The following is a 20,193-nucleotide window of genomic DNA, read 5'->3' on the forward strand; positions in this document are numbered from 1 at the left end:
AGCAAAGAGCCCAATGCTGAGCTTGATCCCAGGACCCAGAGATCATGACCTGAGCCGAAGGCAGACGCTTGACCCGCTGAGGCACCCAGGCGTCCAACAGATTAACTTTTTAAAATTGGGACCTAGGATGGTTAAGATTCTGACCTGGAATTTGTAAGGCAAAGAACCAGATTGCATTTGTTAACTCCTGTGATTTCAAGTTCCTGAGGTCCCGCTTGAAACATCCTAAGGTTTGTTTTCAGTACGAATCTTTTTATAGAGCATAAAGTAAACTCTCCTCCAGATTGACTAGTTTCTTTTTTTATGCCATCTGTGAGGAGGTAGAGTATTTGCTTCTTCCTTCTAAGTTGTATGTCCCAAAATTTAATTTTAAATTTAGTATTTGAAAGTATTTTTAAAAAGTTACTCTTATATTTACTTTCTTATTCTTCTGTCCTTTTACGGTTGAGGTTTGTCTTATTTTTGTTGCTTAAAATATTTTTAAATATTTTTAATGCATTTGTATTTTGTGTGTTTAGTGTATTTGTTTCATGTTTTTAAGTATATTTTAAATATATTTACTTTCCTATCCTCTGTCCTTGCTGGTTGCTTCACGTTTGCCTTGTTTATGCCGCTTGTTTGGTCTGGACTGGAAATCCTTCCCCATGTGCTTCGCTCCCAGGCCCTCGGATAGTCCTTGGAGTCAGGTAACCTGCTGGTGGCGGCCCGCCCCCCGCCCCCCGCCGTGAAGATCTCGGGCTTGTCTCCTTTCTTGTAGAGTCACTGAGATCTGCCAGTCTCAAATACCATTATTGAGCATTTGTGCGTGGTGCCGTCTTAGGTGTTGAAAGGGGTGTCCCGTGCCACATGCTGCCGTAGTGCGTTTCGGAACTTTCGCTTTGGAGAGCGGCTCTTCCATCTTTCTTAAAGAAGCCAGAAGAGAGTCCCGAAGGAGGAGTGACGGGTTTAGCCTGCCACGGTGCCTGTGTTTCGGTGTCCATGCAGCCTTTTCATCCAGTTTCTCAGGCGTCTGCAGGGGGTTGGCGAGCCAGCTGTGGGCGCCCGGCAGCGGCGCGGGGACGGGCTCTGGGGTGCGCCTTGAGCGAGGAACGGAGCGGGGCGCGGTGGCTGCTTCAGCTCCTCGAAGTCTGCGTTGGCGGCGTCTGAGCCGTGCGGCTGGGAGCCCCTTCCATGGGCAAACCTGCCGGAGCGACGCCTTCACATGGGTGCGTGGTCGCAGCCCGGACGTGCCTGCGCTCGACGTGCCTGCGCTCGCGGCGGGTGACGGGGACGGGATCGTAGGGACGCCGGGCCGCTTGTGCTCGTTGTCGTCCCCTGCGGCCAACAGGCCTGCCCGGGCGCTGCTGTCCTCCTGTGTAGCAGGAGCGACGGGAAGGGCCAGGAAGTCTGCGCCCTGTTTAAAGCGTTTACTCTGCGCACTGTATGCCCCTGGCGGTCGGGCGGGCACATCCCGGAACCTGCAGTTCGGGGATTCGGTCCGAGCGTTCGGGGTGCCACCTTCCCTCTGCTCGGAAGCCGTTCTGTGACCCACAGCGTTCCCCCTTCTGTCCTGTCGGCCCTGACTCCGCGGAGGCAGTGTTGTTCTTGTCACCTAAAATAGACTTTCCTCCTCGAGAACTTCACGGGAACAGAATCCTTACTCTGTGTCTCACTCTCGTGTTCCACGTCATGTTTCCGAGACTCTGGAAGTTGTACATGCCAGTAGTTCACGGCATTTTAGGGATATGCCGTGCGTGTTCCTTTTCCCCATAGAGGAGATATTTGGGTGGGTTCCTTCCCTCCTTCCTTCCTTTCTTTTCACCTTTATTTATGGGGCGCCCGGGTGGCTCAGTTGGCTGAGCCTCTGCTTTTGGCTCAGGTCATGTTCTCAGGGTCCTGGGATCGAGGCCCGCGCTGGGCTCTCTGCTCAGTGAGGAGCCTGCTTCTCCCTCTACCTCTGCCTGCCTCTCCCCGTTTGTGCTCACGCTTTCTCTCTCCCCTGTCCTGGCAAATAAGTAAAGTATATATAAAAAAGATCTGCATTTGTTTGAGAGACAGAGCGGAAGCAGGGGCAGACTCCCTGCTGAGCAGGGGGCCCGACGCAGGACTCAGTTCCCGGACCCTGAGATCATGACCCGAGTTAAAGGCAGATGCTTCACTCCCTGAGCCACCCAGGCGCCTGGGTTTTCTTTTCTTTTCCTTTTTTTTTTCTAAAGTCATGGATAATTCAGCTATGAAGATTATCTTACGTATCTTTTAGTGGATGTATCTTTTCATTTTCCTTGGTATTAACTGTGAATGGAATTCCTGAGAGACAGTAGAAGTTAATTCTGGGAGAATCCACCAAATGGTTTCTCAGAGTGATCATATCCTCTTGTGCTCCCGCGGTCTTGCCCGAGAGTCTCCGTTCGCCGTCACTCGTAGTGTCAGTCCCTTCCATGTAGTTCTTGCACTGGGTGTGTCCTCACGCTTTTAGTGTGCGCTGCTTTGATAGCTGGTGATACGGCACGCCCTTCCTGGTGCTGATTCCACTTCTAGATCTTCCTTGTGCCCATTTTTAGTCTTTAAAAAATGGGTTCTTTTTAATCTTTGTCTGTGTATGCTGTGCGTAGTCTGTATATGCCACATAGAGAATATAAATTATCTGTATGTGTTCTGCATGGAACATACATTGTCTAAAGCTCCTGTCTGTGTGTTCTAGGTAGATGTTTTTTTAAAGATGTTTGTTTATTTGAGAGTGAGAATGCACAAGAGGGAAAGGGAGAGAGAATCTGAAGCAGACTCCACACTGAGCACAGAGCCCGACGTGGGACTCGATCCCACAGTCGCAAGATCATGACCTGATCTGAGCTGAGAGTTGGATGCTTAATTGACTTGGCCACCCAGGTGCCCTTAGATCGACAGACAGATGTATAGACAGACAGGTGTTTATATGTATAGTGGATATTTTCTCTGAGCCTGTGGCTTCTGTTCTAATTTTTTTAAAGGTATCTTTTCATGAGCACAAAATTTTAATTTGATGAAGACCAGGTAATTCTGTGACCCAAGAAATCTTTACCCCAGAGCTGCAAAGATACTAGCCTGTGTTTTCTTCTGGAAGCTTTCTTAGCATTAACTCTTTGTCGTTTAGGTCTGTGATCTGTCTCAGCTAATATGTTTATGTGTGTATCTGAGTTTCACTTTTTCATGTATGTTTATCTGATTGTTGCACCATTATTTGTTGTAAAACCTTCCTTTCCCATTGAATTGTCCTAGCGCTTAAGTTGGGAATTAATTGATCATTTAAGTTTGGGGCTCTTTCTGGGACCTCTCGTTCCCTTGCTGATACTACACTGTCTTGATTACTGTGGCATGAAAGCTGGTAGTGTAAATCCACCAGTTTTGTCTTCCTTTTCAAGATTGTTTTGGCTATTCTAAGTCCTTTGAATTTCCATATAAATTCTGTAACTGATTTGCCAATATCTACTAAAAGTCTGATTGGGATTTTGGTAGGGAATGCATTATTATCTTTCCATCAGACTCGGGGAAAACTGATGGCTTAGAGATCATGTTAATACACACACTTTTAATTCTTCATATCCTACCTGTGCTTTGATTTCTTTTCATCTCTCGGAACGAACAGAAATGCTGAAGGCACTCACTCTTCCCAGCTTCCTGATGGTATGATGGTAGGGGAAGAAGTGCGCAGTGTTTCCTCAAGTCAGTGACTGGAGCTCACTGGAAGTTGGTGTGTGTTTCATCAGATTGAAGCTCTTTTCCGTGTCTTGTTCGTTGAGTTTTTTTTTTTTTTTAAAGAATGAGAAATGGCTGTTGAAATTTGTCAGTGCCTTTTCTGCATCTTTTGAAATACTCCTATGGTTTTTGTCTTTTCTTTTATTAATGTGAATTAAACTGGCTTTTAAAAAAACTGTTAACTCGACTCCAGACTTTTCATTGCCCTTTCGCAAGGAATTTTGTATGTGCTCATACTGTTCTGGGATCCAGTCCCGGGGTCCACACTGTTGTGTGTGTCCCCTCTGGTCTGCCTGCTCTTCATACCACGCCAGTCCAGAGCTGCGCTGGCCGCATAGCCCATAGCATGTGTCCTCCGGTCTGGGCTCGTCTGATACTTTCTCGTGATTATGCTGGGCCATGGGGGGTTGGAAGGAATGCCACAGAGGTTGGCTGCCCTTCTCATCCATCATACCCCTGGGTACGGGACCTCGCTGCCGATGTCAGCCTGGATCGCATGGCCGCATCCTGTCTGCCGGTTACAGGTAGTAGGTCTGTAAAGTACGGTCTTTCCTCTTCTGTGCTCTGCTCCTTAGAAGCAAGTCCCTTGTCGCTGGCCCTTCAAGGGCGGACGGACTGGAGTTCTGCCTCTGGTGGCGGGAGGGTTTGGGGGCAGGGGTGCTATATACATGTATTTGGAATTTTTCTCTAAGATTTGGTAAATTGATTTTTTTGTATCTTAAATCAACCTTGTGCTTCTGTCTAACCTCACTTAGTTGTGATATATTCCTGTTTTATATTTTGCTAGATTCCATGTGCTTTTGTTTTTTTGAGGAATTTTGTGTATGTATTTATGAAGGATAATGGTCTGTAGTTAGAATTTTTATGCAATTTGATTGCTCCATCTCTACAACTTGTAAATTTTCACCATTTTTTTTTTTTTAAAGATTTGTGTATTTTGGAGTGGGGAAGGAGAGTGCGAGTGAGCAAGCAGTGGGGAGCGGGCGACGGCAGAAGGAGAGAGAGAACCCCTAGCAGATTGCCTACTGCATGCGGAGCTTAATCTTAGGACCCTGAGATCATGACCTGGGCCGAAATCAAGAGTTAGATGCTTAACAGACTGAGCCCCCCCAGGTGCCCCTAAATTTTCACAATTGGTAGAATTAATACTTGTATTTGATTTCTATTTCTTAGTATAATAAAGAATTATTCTCTATTAAAATATTCTGTAAACATTAAAAATTTACGGTAAATTTTTAAAAACTCTGTTCCCTATGCTTCTCCCACCCTGTTTCAGAGAAAGACTGTTTTTCTTCCCCTTGGGTTTGGGAAAGAATATTGAATTTTCTTTTAAAAAGCTTAGATCACAGGTTCATTTCTGAATTATCTGGAGAACTTAAAAATATCTGCAGGCCTGGATCTTGCTTTCCCTTAGACTTTCTAATTCTTTTTTTTTTTTTTTTAGATTTTATTTACTTGATGGAGAGAGATCACAAGCAGGCAGAGAGGCAGGCAGAGAAAGAGGAGGAAGCAGGCTCCCCGCTAAGCAGAGAGCCGATGAGGGGCTTGAGCCCGAACCCTGAGATCATGACCTGAGCCAAAGGCAGAGGCTTTAACCCACTGAGCCACCCAGGCGCCCTAGACTTTCTAATTCTTTATACCTTTAACCCATGAACAGTGCTGGGGTTAGGGTCACTGGTCCCTGCTCAGTTGAAAATCTGCGTGTAACTTTTAACTACCCCAGAACATAACTGCTAAGAGCTTACTGATAACATTCGATTAGCATCTATTTTGTATGTTATATGTATTATGTACTATATCCTTACAATAAAGTAAGCTAGCGGAAAGAAAATGTTATTAAGACAATCATAAAGAAAAGACATTTACAGTACTGTGTTTAACCAAACAAAAATTCACACGCAGTGGAATGCACAGTGGACCTGTGCATTTCCAACCTGAGTTGTTCAGGGGGCAACTATATGTGGCAAGATTTTGATAGAGTTGTCTATTTTTAAGAACTTCCATGATGGTTTTCATGTGTACCCTCTGTTAAGAATTACAGTTACATCTTTCAGGTTTTCAAGATAATTAAGTAGTTAAAAATCAAGTCTTTGTGTATTTTTGGCAAAGCCTCATAATGAGATCCCGGATACACATATTTAACTTCTTACACCATAGTATCTTATGATAATTTGATTTTTATGTCACCAGCACTGTTCTTCATTGGGCTTTTACTTATGGGTAGAATACTAGCTGGTACTTGTTAAAACTGTGGAGGGGGCGCCTAGATGGCTCAGGTCATAATCCCCAGGGTCCTGGGATCAAGCCCCACATCGGGCTCCTTGCTCAGCAGAGAGCCTGCTTCTCCCTCTCTCACTCCTCCTGCTTGTGTCCCCTCTTGCTATCCGTCTCTCTCTGTCAAATAAATAAGTAAAATATTTTTTTTTTTCAAATAAATAAGTAAAATATTTTTAAAAAAATACGTGGAGAAACTCAGCAGTTGGCAGATAGGTTATTTGATTCTGTAAATCATATGGCTAAAAAAGATGCTTTTTTTTTTTTTGAGCCAGTGTTTAGAACAAGAGGTGCTCAAAGGCACGAGTCTAGCTCAGTGCAGGTTGTCCAGCGGTCGGCTGTGGTTGAGGCAGGCGAAGCCAGGCCGTGGTTTAGCGTGGGGGTTCTGGGCTTGTGTTGTCCTTCATGTTGTTCAAGGCTTGACTGGCCTCCGAGACTGCAGCCAGAAGCTTACCTTCCAGGAGTTCCGTCGCTCAGAAACTACCGTGTGCTGTCATTTTGTGGTCCTGCCTTCCCTCCATTTCTAATCACCGGCAGCCAGGGTGGTGTGTTCTCCGGGGACTGGCCTGTGAGTGCGCTCGCTGCGGCGTGTGCTCGGCTTCTCTCGTCGGGCTTTTGTGAGTTCGCCCCACGCGTTTGTCCACAGTCGATTCCCTGTTGCTGCTGGTGAGCGTTGGGCGGCTCCTGTTCACGTAGCCGTTCGCTTACTGTCGATCCGGTTCCGGTGACCCAGGAGACAGCAGTATGTTCCTACAGGCTCTTCACGTGACCGGGGATGATTGTTTCTCTGGGGTGAGATGTCTGGGAAGGCGATTTGCTGGGGTGTAGACTGGGTTGGTTTGTGTCCCGCGGGCTGTGGTATTTGCTCCAAAGAAACAATTTTCAGCTCATCCTTGTCCTCTCTCGATTTCTTAGATGGAGATTTGGATACAAAATAAACTTTATTGATTTCAGTCTTGTCCTGTTTTATGTTAAACTCGCTCGGAAAATCTTTGCACTGAAATTACTGTTAATGGCTACATTAGAAATGACCATTGTAGGAAGTAGAATCTTTGCTTTTATTGGTAGCCATTTCTTTCTTCCTCTGTGGCCTTGCCACGCAAAACGCGTGGTCTCTGGACCAGCATGTTAGGAGTTTGTTAGAAATGCAGTCTCGGGCCCCACTGTGGACGTGTAGAATTACAGTCTCTGTTGTAACAGGATTCTCAGGGATGGGTGTGAACGCTGGATTGGAGAAGCGCTGCTCTGGAGCCTTATGGAAATGGGAAGCATCCTTCGTAAATGAGCTGACCTTTGTTGGAGCAAGCCTAGCTGGGTCCATCGTCTGTGTTACTCATTTTGGTTTCAGATATTCAGTAAGACAGAAATACTGATCTCAAATGAGCAAATGCCAGGACATGGGTACTTTAAAATTCCGTGGTAGACTGACTGTCGGAATACTGGAAGGTGGTTGTATCATCGTCATTATACAGTCCTCATTTTATCTTCAGGTGATTGAACTCCTGAAGATGTTAGAGACGTGAGTATTTATAGCAATGAGTATGTGCGTTCATAGTTGATCTTTTTGTACAGAAAGTGTTGGGGACAGAATAGAAAACCATTGTATTTTTGGTTTATGTTAAACTTCTTCTTGTGCATTTTCTAATAAAGTAGTTCATCTTTGTTTCCTTTGAGAGTAAAGGACATTTAAAATTATGAATCACGAGAATAAAGGGGCAAATTCTGTTTTCTTTACATTTACAAAACATATTTAAATGAACCTAGCACTTGTAAGTCTGTATTTTATCTCCCAGGAGGTTACCTAGACTCCTAGTGCAAGGGGAAAAGTGGTCAGTATCAACGGGAGTATCAGGGCTAAAGGAAGAATTGTTGATGAAGAAATTTTTAGTTGGGACTAGGTTGGGCAATATTTCTGTAGGAATGCTGACGTAATAAAATAAAAGCTAAAAGCTGGTTTTAGCATGCCTGAGAAAAAAGCTAGTTTCGCTGTTGCAGTATTTGGAGCAGAGGCAGTGATAAATGAACTCTGGATGTGGAAAGAAGGGAGAGGCTAAGAGTGAATGAGGACAGGTTTTTGGAGTCTGAAGAAACCGACCGACCTAACAGCAGTTTTGGAGCGCGTGCCGAGAGTAAAAGTCACGGCAGCTGAGGTCAGAGTGACTGGGAATATTGAGCCTGTGTGACAGGAAGGCGTGTGCTCTCATCCGATGTAAGTCACACGGGGGGCGTATGCCGATGACTCGTGGAACTCCAGGGCTGGTTCAACGTATACATTGAATTTTGCTGGAATTTGGATCAGGCTTGAGGCCAGCAGGGACTTCTTGAAATTTATGGTTCTTGGGCCCCTTGGCTGGCTCTGTTGGTTGGGCGTACGACTCTTGGTCTCGGGGTTGTGAGTTCAAGCCCAAAGCCGGACACAGAGCCTACTTGAAAAAATTGGAAATGGGGGGGGTGGAGAAGGAAGGAAGAAGTTCATGTTTTCTCTCTCAGAAGTATAAGTAAAAATATATTGTGTATTAATTACAAGCAAGACTTGAACTTTTTCTGACTTTGTTTTTAATGTTTGAAATTATTTGTTCCTGGAATCAGTTCAGTGTTTAACATGGCCTTGTCATGGAACATTTTACAGTATCTTTCCATCTTAAATATAAAGAACCTTTGTGTGTGTGTGTGTGTGTGTGTGTGTGTTGATCATGCTTCAGTATTTAATTCAAAAGGATGTGAACTCAGTCTCAATCCCTTTCTGTTTTGTATGTCGGCGCTCTAGGGAGGTATGGAAACTTTGGAACTGCAGAAGGACATAAAAGAAGAATCAGATGAAGAAGATGATGATGATGAAGAATCTGGACGGTTACGTTTCAAAACTGAAAGGAAAGAAGGAACAATTATTAGGCTCTCCGATGTAACTAGAGAGAGAAGGAACATTCCAGAAACTTTGGGTAACTTTTTTTGCCTGTCTCCCGTCCTTCTTCACTCCCGTGTCAGCTTCCTTCATCGTTCTGTCGTGACGGCTCAGATGGGCAGAATCAGTTTGACTCCATAGGTTACTGTGTGCCGTCCGGAGAGCGCGTGGGCTGCGTGACGTTAGAGCTGAGTTACGGCGCTGTAGAATACGTTCTGTAAAAGTGACTGTCTTCTGGACCAAAAATATTTGAATAAAGTATCTGATTGCTTATTTTTTTTAATAGCTTTTTCTTTTGGAGTGGATGGCTTGGGCCTGCTCTCAGGCATCTACCGTGCAGGTCCTGCTGGCTCGGGGAGGTGTGGGAGTGGCGCAGGGCTGTTTGAGCCTTCTGGAAGGCTGATTCTGGACCAGACTACTCGCATTTTGTTCCCGTTAGTGTCGTTATAACCATCTTTTTTCTGTTTTCTTTTCCTGGATGTCATTTCCTCTCCATGTTTTATGAGTTAAGGTACCTTGTTCATAGACATGATTGACTGACCGTCATTCTGAGCAGACGCTGCTTTGCAGGACCCGCAGAAGGCCGTTGCTGAGAGCAGAGGGCCCTTCACTGGTCACCCTCCCCTCCCCCTAGGGGTTTGATTTTTCCAGTGTCCAGTGCAGAGGAAAGAGCAGTGGTTCTCCAATTTGAGCAACAGAATCACCTAGAAGGTTTGTTGAAACACAGATTCCCGGACCCACTGCCAGCTCTCCTGAGTGTTGGTTCAGGGCGCTGCACAGGATGGTCACGTTTCTGAGGAGTTGGCAGGCGGTGGTGCCCCTGCTGCTCTAGGATTCTTCTTTAAGAACGTCTGGGTACTGTGCTTTGTTCTCGGGCTGGGGGAGGTCATAGAGTTTCCCCGTTGGGATATTGTACTGGGTTCTAGGGAGAGGGCGTGGGACAGTGGGAGGAGGGGCTCACCCACTTCCGGGTCTTGGTCAGAATAAAAATCGAGGAACTAACTGTCAGTCACTACGTTGATCACTTCTTAACCATTTTTTATAGTCCTTTTCACTTAGAAACATGAACACGGGTCTGTAAGTGGCAGGTGGGAATTCTGCACGAGGGGGCCAGGCTCCCGGTGTATACAGATGAACAGCGAGCCTGTTTTACCATGTTACCTTTATGCAGCGAGATTTATGGGGCGATTACTGCTGGACTCCTGGCAGTCTCGACTTCTTTGCCCTCTGATTTCCCCCTCTTCTAGCTTTTGACCCAAGAACGCTCTGCACTTAGCTCAAGTTATGCTGTGAAGTTGCCAGTCGGGCTGAAGCAGGACGGCATAAGTTGCTAAGAAAGAGGACGTGCCGTCGGCCTTGGGAACACGGGATGATGGGACAGAACAGAAGTGCATCTTTCAGCAGGAGGGATGGGTAACATTACACACCAGAGCAGGTGTCTCAGGCTTGGGCTGGAGTAGGATGAAAAGGGAGAGTGGCCGCCCCAGGCTGAACGGCACAGAGGGAGAATTCATCACTTCTCTGCGGTTTTGTAGCGGCTGTGGCATTGTTCTCCCAAGTGTGGAACTTGTGTGCACATCGTCACAACGGGGATAGCTGCAGGTTCTAAGGGTGTGACGTCACTCGACAAACACCGAGAAGGGCCTTTTCCGTCCAGAGCCAGCTTCCTGTAGGCCAGCGTGAGGGTCACTTTCCCCTGAACCCCGATGCCTCTCCCACCTCCTGTCCTCAGCCGGGGTCATCTCTGTGCGTTGTACCTGCCCCGGCACTGACAGCCCAGGTGTTCGTCCTGCTTGTGTTCATCGTCTCTGTTGCTTTCATTCCTCCATCTCGGGACCTTTGCCTCATTTTGCTCTCTTCAGGGTCATTTGTACCTCCTGAGAGAAGAGGTTGGAAGGGGTTAGTGGTAGGCAGGCCGGAGCCTTTCAATACAGGGGTACAGAGTCTGGGGTCCTTAGAGGTGGGGGGGGGGCTACAAGCATAAACAGTTTGGACGTTTGCCGTTCTTTTAAACATTAAGAAATTAGGTTTAAATGCATTTGTGCCGATTTAGCCAGGTAATAGGGCAAGTGGAAATGGTGCTTAAATGTGTCTGTCTCTGCTCCATATGCGTGAGCCCTGACATGACAAGCATAGTGTTCGAAACACGAGGTTTCTAGTAACTCAAAGTTAGGCTTATTTCCGGTACAAAAAGAATTTTTCTGTCCCATTTACAGATTGGTTTCCTAAAACAGTGCACTCTCTTATTACCCTGACCCCACCCCCACTCTCCCAACAAAAGATTATTTTACGTAGAAGAAAATACTGATTGAGAAGGAGAAGCTGCTACGGTGTCTGGTGAACCATAAATCTGCTTAAGTTTTACTCGTCAGGCCCTCAGTTCGCGTGCACTTGGTGCAGGTAGCGGTTTCAGGTTCTGTATAGAAATACCTAACATTTATTTGACTGGAAATAGCTGTTTACCTACTCTTTGTAGGTATCTTGCTACCAGAGTCTACGTGTCATCTCATATAATACGTATTTCTTGACAAGTGATGTCTTTTAACATTTTAAAGACAAAAATGATTTTGTGTTATCATTGATTGCTATTGAGAACCTTCCACACTTTATTTATTTATTTATCTATCTATTTATTTATTTATTTAAAAGATTTTATTTATTTGACAGAGATCTCACAAGTAGGCAGGCAGAGAGGGGGGGGGGAAGCAGGCTCCCCACCAAGCAGAGAGCCCCATGCGGGGGCTCGATCCCAGGACCCTGAGATCACGACCTGAGCTGAAGGCAGATGCTTTAACCCACTGAGCCACCCAGGCGCCCCCCTTCCACTCTTTAAAAAGAAGCCTGAAATCCTGCTCTGGCACCCCCTTTTCCTGACCCTTTGACCCTGCGTGTGGGTAGTGAGTTCCCTGCACAACCTGCAAGGATGTTGGGTCTTAGTTGTTCTCGCGTTCAGATCGGGGATTGTTTAGTGGGCGGACTCCAGAAGCTGATACGCAGTTGCTGATGTGGATTTTGAATTCAGGTAGAATTTTGGGCTTTCCTGTAGGTTAAGATCTTAAGTAAGGAGTCAGCTAGCATTCTGGGAACTAAGCCTTTCAGAAAATGTGACTTTTTCTCAGTCTCCCTCAGGGTGGTACAAAACCACACGCTTATTAGCAGATAGAGTTGCTCGTTCCATACAAAGGATGCCGTAGGGTCTAAGGGTTTTAATTCTCTGTGGAACCCAGCTGAGAAGGGTTTCTAGAACTGATACGTGTGTGGGAGTGATGTATTTTGAATAGAAATGTCAAAAACCATTTCTAAAAAGTAGGTGTTAGTGACTGGTTTTTCTTAAATCTCAGCACAGAAGTTCAGAGCTGCTGCTGCTTTGGCCCTTGGAGGGGGCCTGAGAGTCCCTTTGAGAGCAGCACACATGGTGCCCCAAAGACTGCTTTCCAGTTAGGCCTTGTTTTATCCGTTAGTCTGTGAGTAGGCATCAAGATTTTGTAGTATTCTAAATTTGACTGGCACATGTAAATGTTAAATTGCATTTTATTGCTTTAGCCTAAAGAAAGAACATTCTTACTGTTTTTACATATTGTTCTCTTGAAATAATATCCTTAGTTAATTTTGTTTAAGGCCAAGGACCTGTGGGAAGAATATTTTCATCTAGTAATAAACTGTACAAGACCGGTAGTGCCAGCACTGGGATCCTGCCTTCAGTTTACATGACGGTCCTTGTAGTACAAGCAACGTGTTTTTTTTTTTTTTTTTCTTTTTAACAAATTGCTTGATCGAAATTCTCTTATAAAAAATATTCAGACTATCATTTGTTATTTTTATTTTGCCAGATAAGCTGTGTATTCTATAAATATTTATTCATTATGTATTAGTCCAACTGCTATAAAAATTATTTATATGCAAATGTTATTAAACATTGTAGGAAAGGACAATACAGTATAGAACTTTGTTACATTCAACTATGTCTCTTTACTTTAGAATATGGACATAGTTCAGAAAACACTTAAGAGGAAATTAACATTTCAGTTGAAGTTACAAATGTAATTTCCATCCTGTCATATTTTGGTGACCTTTTGTGACAGCTTGTCTCAATTGGAGGAAAGCATTTTTACTTGCTGATTAAAGATGTCATTTGAAACCATTTTATTACTGGGGATAGTGAAATTAATCTTGACACTTAGAACCACTAGAAAAATAATTGCTGATTCACCGCAAAAAATGTGTATATGAACCAATCATGTAGTCAAGATTAGAGTAAAAGTCTGTGCTTGTTAAAAGGAGATTAAATTTTCTTTTGAATGGGGTCTAGACTTATTTGAAGGGGAGGGCAATACCATAGAAACAATATCAAGAAAATGAAATGTGGCTTAGAGATTTTGGAAGAGTTTGGTGGTGATTATGGAATCCAAAGTAGGAGGTGAACTGGTAATGTTTAAAATTCGCCCTTCACTGTGGAAGAAAGTGTAAGATGCCCTTCAGGATTCGGTGACACCTTTAGAAGGTTTACATTTGTTAATGTAAGATACCCCAATTCAGGTAGTATTTGAAAATAAAGGAACCGTAGATGAGTAAGTCAGCTTTTCTCTTTTAGGAATTTATAATAATGTGCCAGCTGAAGTTTTTTAGGGCCAGAGTCTGTGTTTTTTGTGTCCTTAAAGCATTGGTCAGAGAGGTGAGCATCTCGTGGGTGTCCCACAAGCATTTGCATTAATGAGTTTTTTTTTCTTCTGTGCCTTTGCTTTCATCTGATGGAGATTCCATATCAGACTGCAGGGATAGAAATCTTTTTTCACAGAGTAAAGGTCTTTTTTGATAAATCGGAAATGATGATGAGTTTTCCATTGTATGAAGTTAATGGATTCGCAGTGTTTTCACTGATAGTTTCGTCTACTTCAGCGTAAGCAGTAATGTGTTTTATTTCTTCATTTGGGGTCTGTGTGCCACCGCACAGCCCTGCTGCCGGTAGTGGTCTCCGCGCGCAGTGCACTGGCCGGGGCCTGGCCGAGCGCACTCCTCCCCGGCACCGCCGCCGGCACGGAGGGAGGGTGGCAGTGGCTTGAGGGCTCTGTGAAGTCGGGTCCCAGCCCCTTCCTTTTAGCCCCTCCCTGCACATTTTTGTGGTCTCCGGTGAAAATACTGTGGCTCTTGTGCCTCACTGTAGGTGAGGTTCACGGGCGGGCCGCATCTTCATCTAACAGGTGTCACTCACGCACTGTGAGTGTCGCTGCCAGTCTAGTGACCTCCTGTGGGTGAGGCCCTCGCTGCCTCGGGGTGTCTTGTCATGTGTATCTTCCCTGTTTCTCTTGTAGATTAGTTTCGGCTCTTGGAAGAGCTCTGACATCTGCCCATCTTTTCAAACAGAGCTTTCAGCAGAGGCCAAAGCCGCGTTGCTGGAATTCGAAGAACGAGAGCGACAGCACAAGCAGGGACGCTACGGCTCCAGGCGGGGCGGAAGGCGAGGCGGCCCTGCGGCGTGCCGTGGGGTGGGAGACCCGAGGAGAGACCACAGCGAGCGGGCGAGGATAAAAGATCACAGGCCGGCCCTGCTTCCGACGCAGCCTCCTGGCATGGTAAGGGTTAGCTGCACGGCGACAGCCCGAGACTTGAGAGAAATCAAAGTGTGCCTTCATGGGTCTCAGACTTGGGGTGCATCTCCTAGTCTGAAATTAAGGTGGTTTTTTTTGTTTTTTTTTTTTTTAAGATTTTATTTATTTATTTGACAGACAGAGATCACAAGTAGGCAGAGAGGCAGGCAGAGAGAGAGAGGGAAGCAGGCTCCCCGATGCGCAGAGAGCCCGATGCGGGACTCGATCCCAGGACCCTGAGACCATGACCTGAGCCGAAGGCAGAGGCTTTAACCCACTGAGCCACCCAGGCGCCCTGAAATTAAGGTTTTGTCGTAGGAATAACGGCGAAAGTTTCTTTACAATACCCTCTCACTTGTGGTCCAAATTCACTCCTCCTGGTATTCGCGTAGTGGGAGGATTCTGTATGCAGCTGCTTACGGAGAAAGAAGTAACCAGAGGCCTGTATCTTCAAGGGACGAGAACCACTGGGGAGGCTGGCTTCTGTCCTCCCTGCTCGTAGAGGGCTGCTGCTCCCGAGAACCGTACGCAAAAAGATGGCCGGGTTACGTCCCGATCTAGGTAGTACTGTTGATTTTATCCGAGTAGTTCTTCCTTTATCCTGCTTACCAGAGGTCTCTCCTTAAGTGGAGCGGCTTCTCTTGGAGTAACTGTCTTCTCCTACCCGTAATCATATACTTGGAATTTCAGCTCCGTTGCGTTTTGGGTGCATTTCGAAGATGAGATAGCGCAGAAGCAAAGGAAGGAATTATAGTGGTTATTTTTTTACATGTTCTTTTGGTTAGCTTTCGGATTCTTTTGGTTAGCTTTAGGATCTTAGGCTTTTTCCTTCAGAAGTCATTCTCCAAGGACAAATTGATTTAATACAAATATGCGTCCTCTCTGACTAGTGCATGTCCCTCCTACATTTTTATCTGAATGTGGGGAAGGTCACACTTTGCCTCTTCGTAGATGTGTTCAGTGTCAGGAGGCATTCACTTGCGAAATGATGAGGGGGAAAGGGCGCCTTACTGTTCAGCACGGGAATTCCGACTTGGAAGTAAAGGAAGGGGAGAGAAGTCGGGTTAATTTCAGTGAAAAGAAGTTGCCGATGTTGAGAACTGCTGTTTCTTCATACAGCTGTTTGTTTCTCACGCTTCTCACACAGCAAAAAGACTGGACCTTTCGTTCCTTCTTCCTCTTGCTCGCCCGGTGCCCGCACCCCCAGCGTCTCGCCGTGTACTGCACAGCCAGTTTGCTTAGTTTGGCCTCCTTGGTGTTGGAGGGGGACCTGTTCTTGTGTAATTGTGTCTTCTGTGATCCTGGAAAGAAGGGGAGGTCCACAGAGAGAGGAGGTGAACCCACCAGCCTCCCCAAAGAGAGACTGGGCTGAGAGGAGCCGTGAGCGCTTAGCCAAGGGGAAGATGGCGTGGCCGCCGCCCTGGGGGTGTCGTGTCTCCGGCATTCTCACGACCGAGCTGGGCTCTGCAGCTCACTGTGAACTGGAGATAAGCCTGTGGCGTGACCTGCTCCGCCTTGTGGCGCTCTGGGCCGCAAGCTCGGTGCCCAGCCGTGCAAGTCAAGGTGCTTCTCAGTTCCCCTTTGCCAGGAGGACCGAAGCTGTTGGAGATGAACTTAACCTCGCTCCCACCTGTGTCTGTCCTCAGACCACAAACGCTCTTGGTCCTGGTTACTCCCCAGCCCAGAGCTGTCTTGTCTTCCCGACTCTCTAGATTTCTGGGAAGAAGAATCTTCCTCATGTCCTTGCATCAGTGCATTTTGTCTTAGGTCAGTCTCTTGCTGCCTGGACTCTGCTCCCTTCAGCTCCTCTCAAGGTGCTCTGGGAGTCGCTGCCTGCCCTGGGCCAGGCCTTCCTACCGCGCTTGGGTGCCTCGCACGCCCCGCGGAGCTCCTGGGCCCCGAGCCTCCTACATCGGGCTGGGTGGTGCTCTCCCCCTTCTGTCCGCTGCAGCGGCCTTCTTAGCCCTCCTCCTGGCCAGAGCTCACGCTGGGTGCCATCGCCTTCCTGCCACCGGCCCTCCCTGTGCACGTCTGAGTCCCTGGCCCTTCCCTGTTGCCAGCTCTGCGCTCCCCAGCTGCCCCGGGCCTCTCCACGCGGGTGGCTCACAGTCCCTACACTCCCGGTCGCAAACGCGGGATTTCCGTAGCACGCCTGGTGTTCGTGAGCGGAGGACGCGCCCCGCATTCACCGTCAGGTCAGAGCCGGCTCAGACGGCCTCTGTGCGCGCTGCTGCCCGGCCCCCTGACTGTCCTGTCTGCGCTGCACGCGTCCCCCGCCGTGCGCTAGAAGAGGCGCACGCTGGCGTCCCGAGCGTGGGTAGCCGTGGGTGTAGGCTGGCCCCGGGGGTCTCTGGAACAGTCTTCCCTGAGGCTGAGGCCGAGGCCGCAGACAGTTTGGTTTCCAAAGCGTCTTCGTGCCTCTGAGATGCCTCTTTCCCTGTTGCTCTTCGTCCAGCCGTGGCCCGTTTCCTCCGCTCGGCTCTCGCCACAGCCCGCCGAGCGGCGTGTCTCACCTGCCGTGAGCTCTCGGGCGCGTCCTGTCTGTAGGTGCCCGCACGCACTGCGGGCTGGAACCACCGTCCTTAAGGCGCCAGGGGTTCGGGAGCCGCCGGCATCGGGCAGCCCGGCAGGGAAGGCGGGTGCTGCGTTAGACGGTGTGTTTGCGAAGAGGCCACCCCTGCTCCTGAGCGTGGCCGGCCTCAGGAGTGGCCGTGAGCAGGGCTTGTGCACGCAGGTGGTCTGGACTCGGCTACCCGGCCTGTGGAGGCAGGACTGGCACGAGGAGCCCCTGCAGTGCATCGTCGGGGCTGGGGGGTCTGGGTGAGGGGGACGCCAGTTACTTTGTATTTGGACCTTGACATAGGGGCTTAGGACACGGGGTGGCCCTGTGCTCAGCGATCGTGCCCTTGTGGCTGCGTCCCTCCCTTGGGTCTGGTGTCTGATGGGACCACCCCGGGACCCCTGACTGCTTTGGGTGTCTGTTTTCTTTCCTCTGTCCGTCTTCTGTCTCCATGGCTACGGTCTCCCTGCTCCCTTGCTTTCCCAGCAGCCGTGTCTCTGCCCTTTCCCTCCTCCTGTCCCGCGCCGCCTCGGGTAGCTGGGCTTTTCTTGCAGGCCTTGTGCCTGGCATGGCTGCTTGTGCCCATCCCTGTCTTTATTCCCTGGTTTTCTGGAAGAGGAGCAGCAGGACCGGCTGTGGGGAGGGCGAGGGCAGCCCGGGCTCAGCCTGCAGCACGGTGCTTGGCTTGCTCTGGGCAATATTATTGGCTGAACCAAAATTTTGTGAACTTTTGGAGTCTGTGTGAGTTATTTTATTTTTTATCTTTTTAAAGATTTTACTTATTTGATGGAAATCACAAGTAGGCAGAGAGGCAGGTAGAGAGAGAGAAGCAGGCTCCCCGCTGAGCAGAGAACCCAATGAGGGGCTCGATCCCAGGACCCTGAGATCATGACCTGAGCCAAAGGCAGAGCCTTAACCCACTGAGCCACCCAGGTGCCCCCCCCCCCAAGCGAGTTATTTTGAGGCTGTGATTTTTCCCTCCTTGCTTGAGGCTGGTTCGCGTTGTGAGGCAGCTTGCTGGGGATGGGCCGTACAGCTTAGTGGTCCCACAGTGTGACTCCAGTTGTCCCTGCAAACTTACTTCACAGCCATCCCTCCCGGTAAATTCACAGGGTAAATCTGTAAGGCGTCAGCCTTCCCTTACTCTTCTTCTGAATGTTGATTTCTGTGAATTTGTCTCCTCTTTTTTGGTGGTTTTCAGACGCACTCTCCAAGATTAATCCCTCCTCCGCAGCCGCAGCCGCCGCCACCTCCGCCGCCGCCGCCGCAGCCCATCCGAAGTCTGTTCCAGCAGCAGCAGCTGCAGCCTCTGCTCCCCCTGCAGCACCCGCACCACGCCTCGCCCCCCCAGGGCGTGCACATGCCGCCCCAGATAGAGGCCCCGAGGGTGATGATGACCCCGCCCCCCGTGACCCCCCAGCAGCCCAAGAACATACACATAAACCCCCACTTCAAAGGGGCGGTGGTGACGCCCGTCCAAGGTACGTGTCTCTTCTGCTCCTGTAAAGCTACGGGGTCCCACGGCCAAGTCGTCCTCACGGGCACGTCTGTAAGGACGGCGTGGCTTCTTTGCTTCCTCCCCTTGCCCCAGGCACCTGCCAGCTTGATGGCCAGACTTGTTTGCTTAAGAATTTGTTCCTTTTGTTTTATAACGTGGTGGGAAGCACTGAGCAACTTCTCAAGTTCAGGGTCAGCAGAGGTCATTGCAGAAATGCCCAAGCTGGTAGTCTTCATCAGTCCTCCAGGGGAGTGTTGGCACCGTGCGTGCCTGCCGCCCCGTCCGCCCTGGTGGTCGGGTCCATGAGTAGCCACGCGACTGCGCGCTACCACAGGCAGCCGGGAGGCCACTTCGGAGTGGGGGGTGTGGGGCGTGTCTTCACCCTCTGCTCAGCCCACACCCATTGAGAGACTTCTCGGTCTCTGGCGTTTTAGTTGCATTGCTGAAAAAGAGCAGATAAAACCCTCTGCGCTGGTGATCCTGCTGTCTAGGAGACAGGGACGGGCAGCGGGCGAGAAACATCCCGTGTGCAGCGTGAGCGCGCAGAGCACGCGCCTGGGGCCTGGAGTCGGCCGCGCAACGTGGGAGACGAGGGCGGGCTTCGTCGCGGAGCTCAGAGTGGAAGGTGGTCAGGGGGCCGGCGATGTCACGGTCTCAGGGGAGAGTGTTCCAGGCAGAGGGATCAGCAGGGGAGCGTGAGACCACGCCCTGAGTGTTCCAGAACCAGAAAGACTTGACATGACTGAGTGGACTGGTGAGAGCAGAGAAGAACCTGGGACCTCTGGCACGTGAGCTTCCAGCCCTCCGAAGAGCCGGGGTTTTCCCTCTGAGCACAAAGGGCTGTGACTGGAGGAGTTTAAGGAGGGGAATGACGTGATCTGGTTTCTGGCTTAGAAGAGTCATTTTTGCTGCTGTGTTGGCTGTAGGGCTGTAGGGGCAGGTGGAAGCCAGCGTTCAGCCAGGGGACGGTGATGCTGACCCGGGCGACGCACGGTGGTGGCTCAGATAGGGTGGAGGCGGTGGCGGTCGAAAGCCGTCAGCTGCTCGAGCCAGCAGGATGTGATGGCCCGGAGAGGGTGAGGGAGGGCGGAGGCAGAGGGGGCGCTGGGGGGTCTAGTGTCTGAGGCATGGACTTAACCGCCCCCTGTGGTAGGGCAGAGTTGGTTTTGAGCCGGGGAGGCCTGAAGTTCTGCTCCGGATGTGCCTGCGGGTGGTGGCGTCCGGTGGGCAGTTAGAGTTTGGACGAGGAGGTCCAGGTTCAAGTACAACTTGCTGGGTGGTTGGCACATAGGCAGGTTGAGAGCCTGTGCCCAGGGAGAGGCCCAGAGGAGGGAAGTTAAAGTGTGGGGAGAGCCCAAGGCCTGTAACCTGGACAGCTCGGGGCCTGGCACAGGGTAGCAAGGAGGAAGCGGAAAGAGTTGTGGGGGGTGAGCGGCGGTGGGAGGTGGCCTCTGCCGACAGGGCAGCCGTGGCGTGGACTGCAGGCTGACGACCGCCCTCGGCAGGGGGGGTCTTGCGCATTTTGACAGGCGGTTGTGTCACAGGGAAGGTGCCTGTCTCACTCAGGCAGGTTGGATAGAGATTGGGGCACAGAAATGGGAGGGCGTGTCATTGACAGTCCTTGAAGGTGTTTTGCTAACACAGAAGTTGGATGGTAGTTGGC

At 49.1% G+C, this 20,193-nt stretch overlaps 1 protein-coding gene across 2 annotated transcripts in view; it reads left to right on the top strand.

Moving 5' to 3' along the window:
• RBM33 (RNA binding motif protein 33) overlaps positions 1-20,193 on the top strand; it is a 127,886-nt gene that overhangs the window by 48,532 nt on the left and 59,161 nt on the right. For both annotated transcript variants that reach the window (XM_044246909.1, XM_044246910.1), the window contains exons 6-8: positions 8,753-8,924; positions 14,249-14,457; positions 18,234-18,513. In XM_044246909.1, the coding sequence (XP_044102844.1) occupies positions 8,753-8,924; positions 14,249-14,457; positions 18,234-18,513 (661 nt within the window). The remainder of the gene's footprint in view (positions 1-8,752; positions 8,925-14,248; positions 14,458-18,233; positions 18,514-20,193) is intronic.

This window comes from Neovison vison, chromosome 4, assembly GCF_020171115.1.
Source record: "Neovison vison isolate M4711 chromosome 4, ASM_NN_V1, whole genome shotgun sequence".
In the NCBI taxonomy this organism is placed as follows: Eukaryota; Metazoa; Chordata; class Mammalia; order Carnivora; family Mustelidae; genus Neogale; species Neogale vison.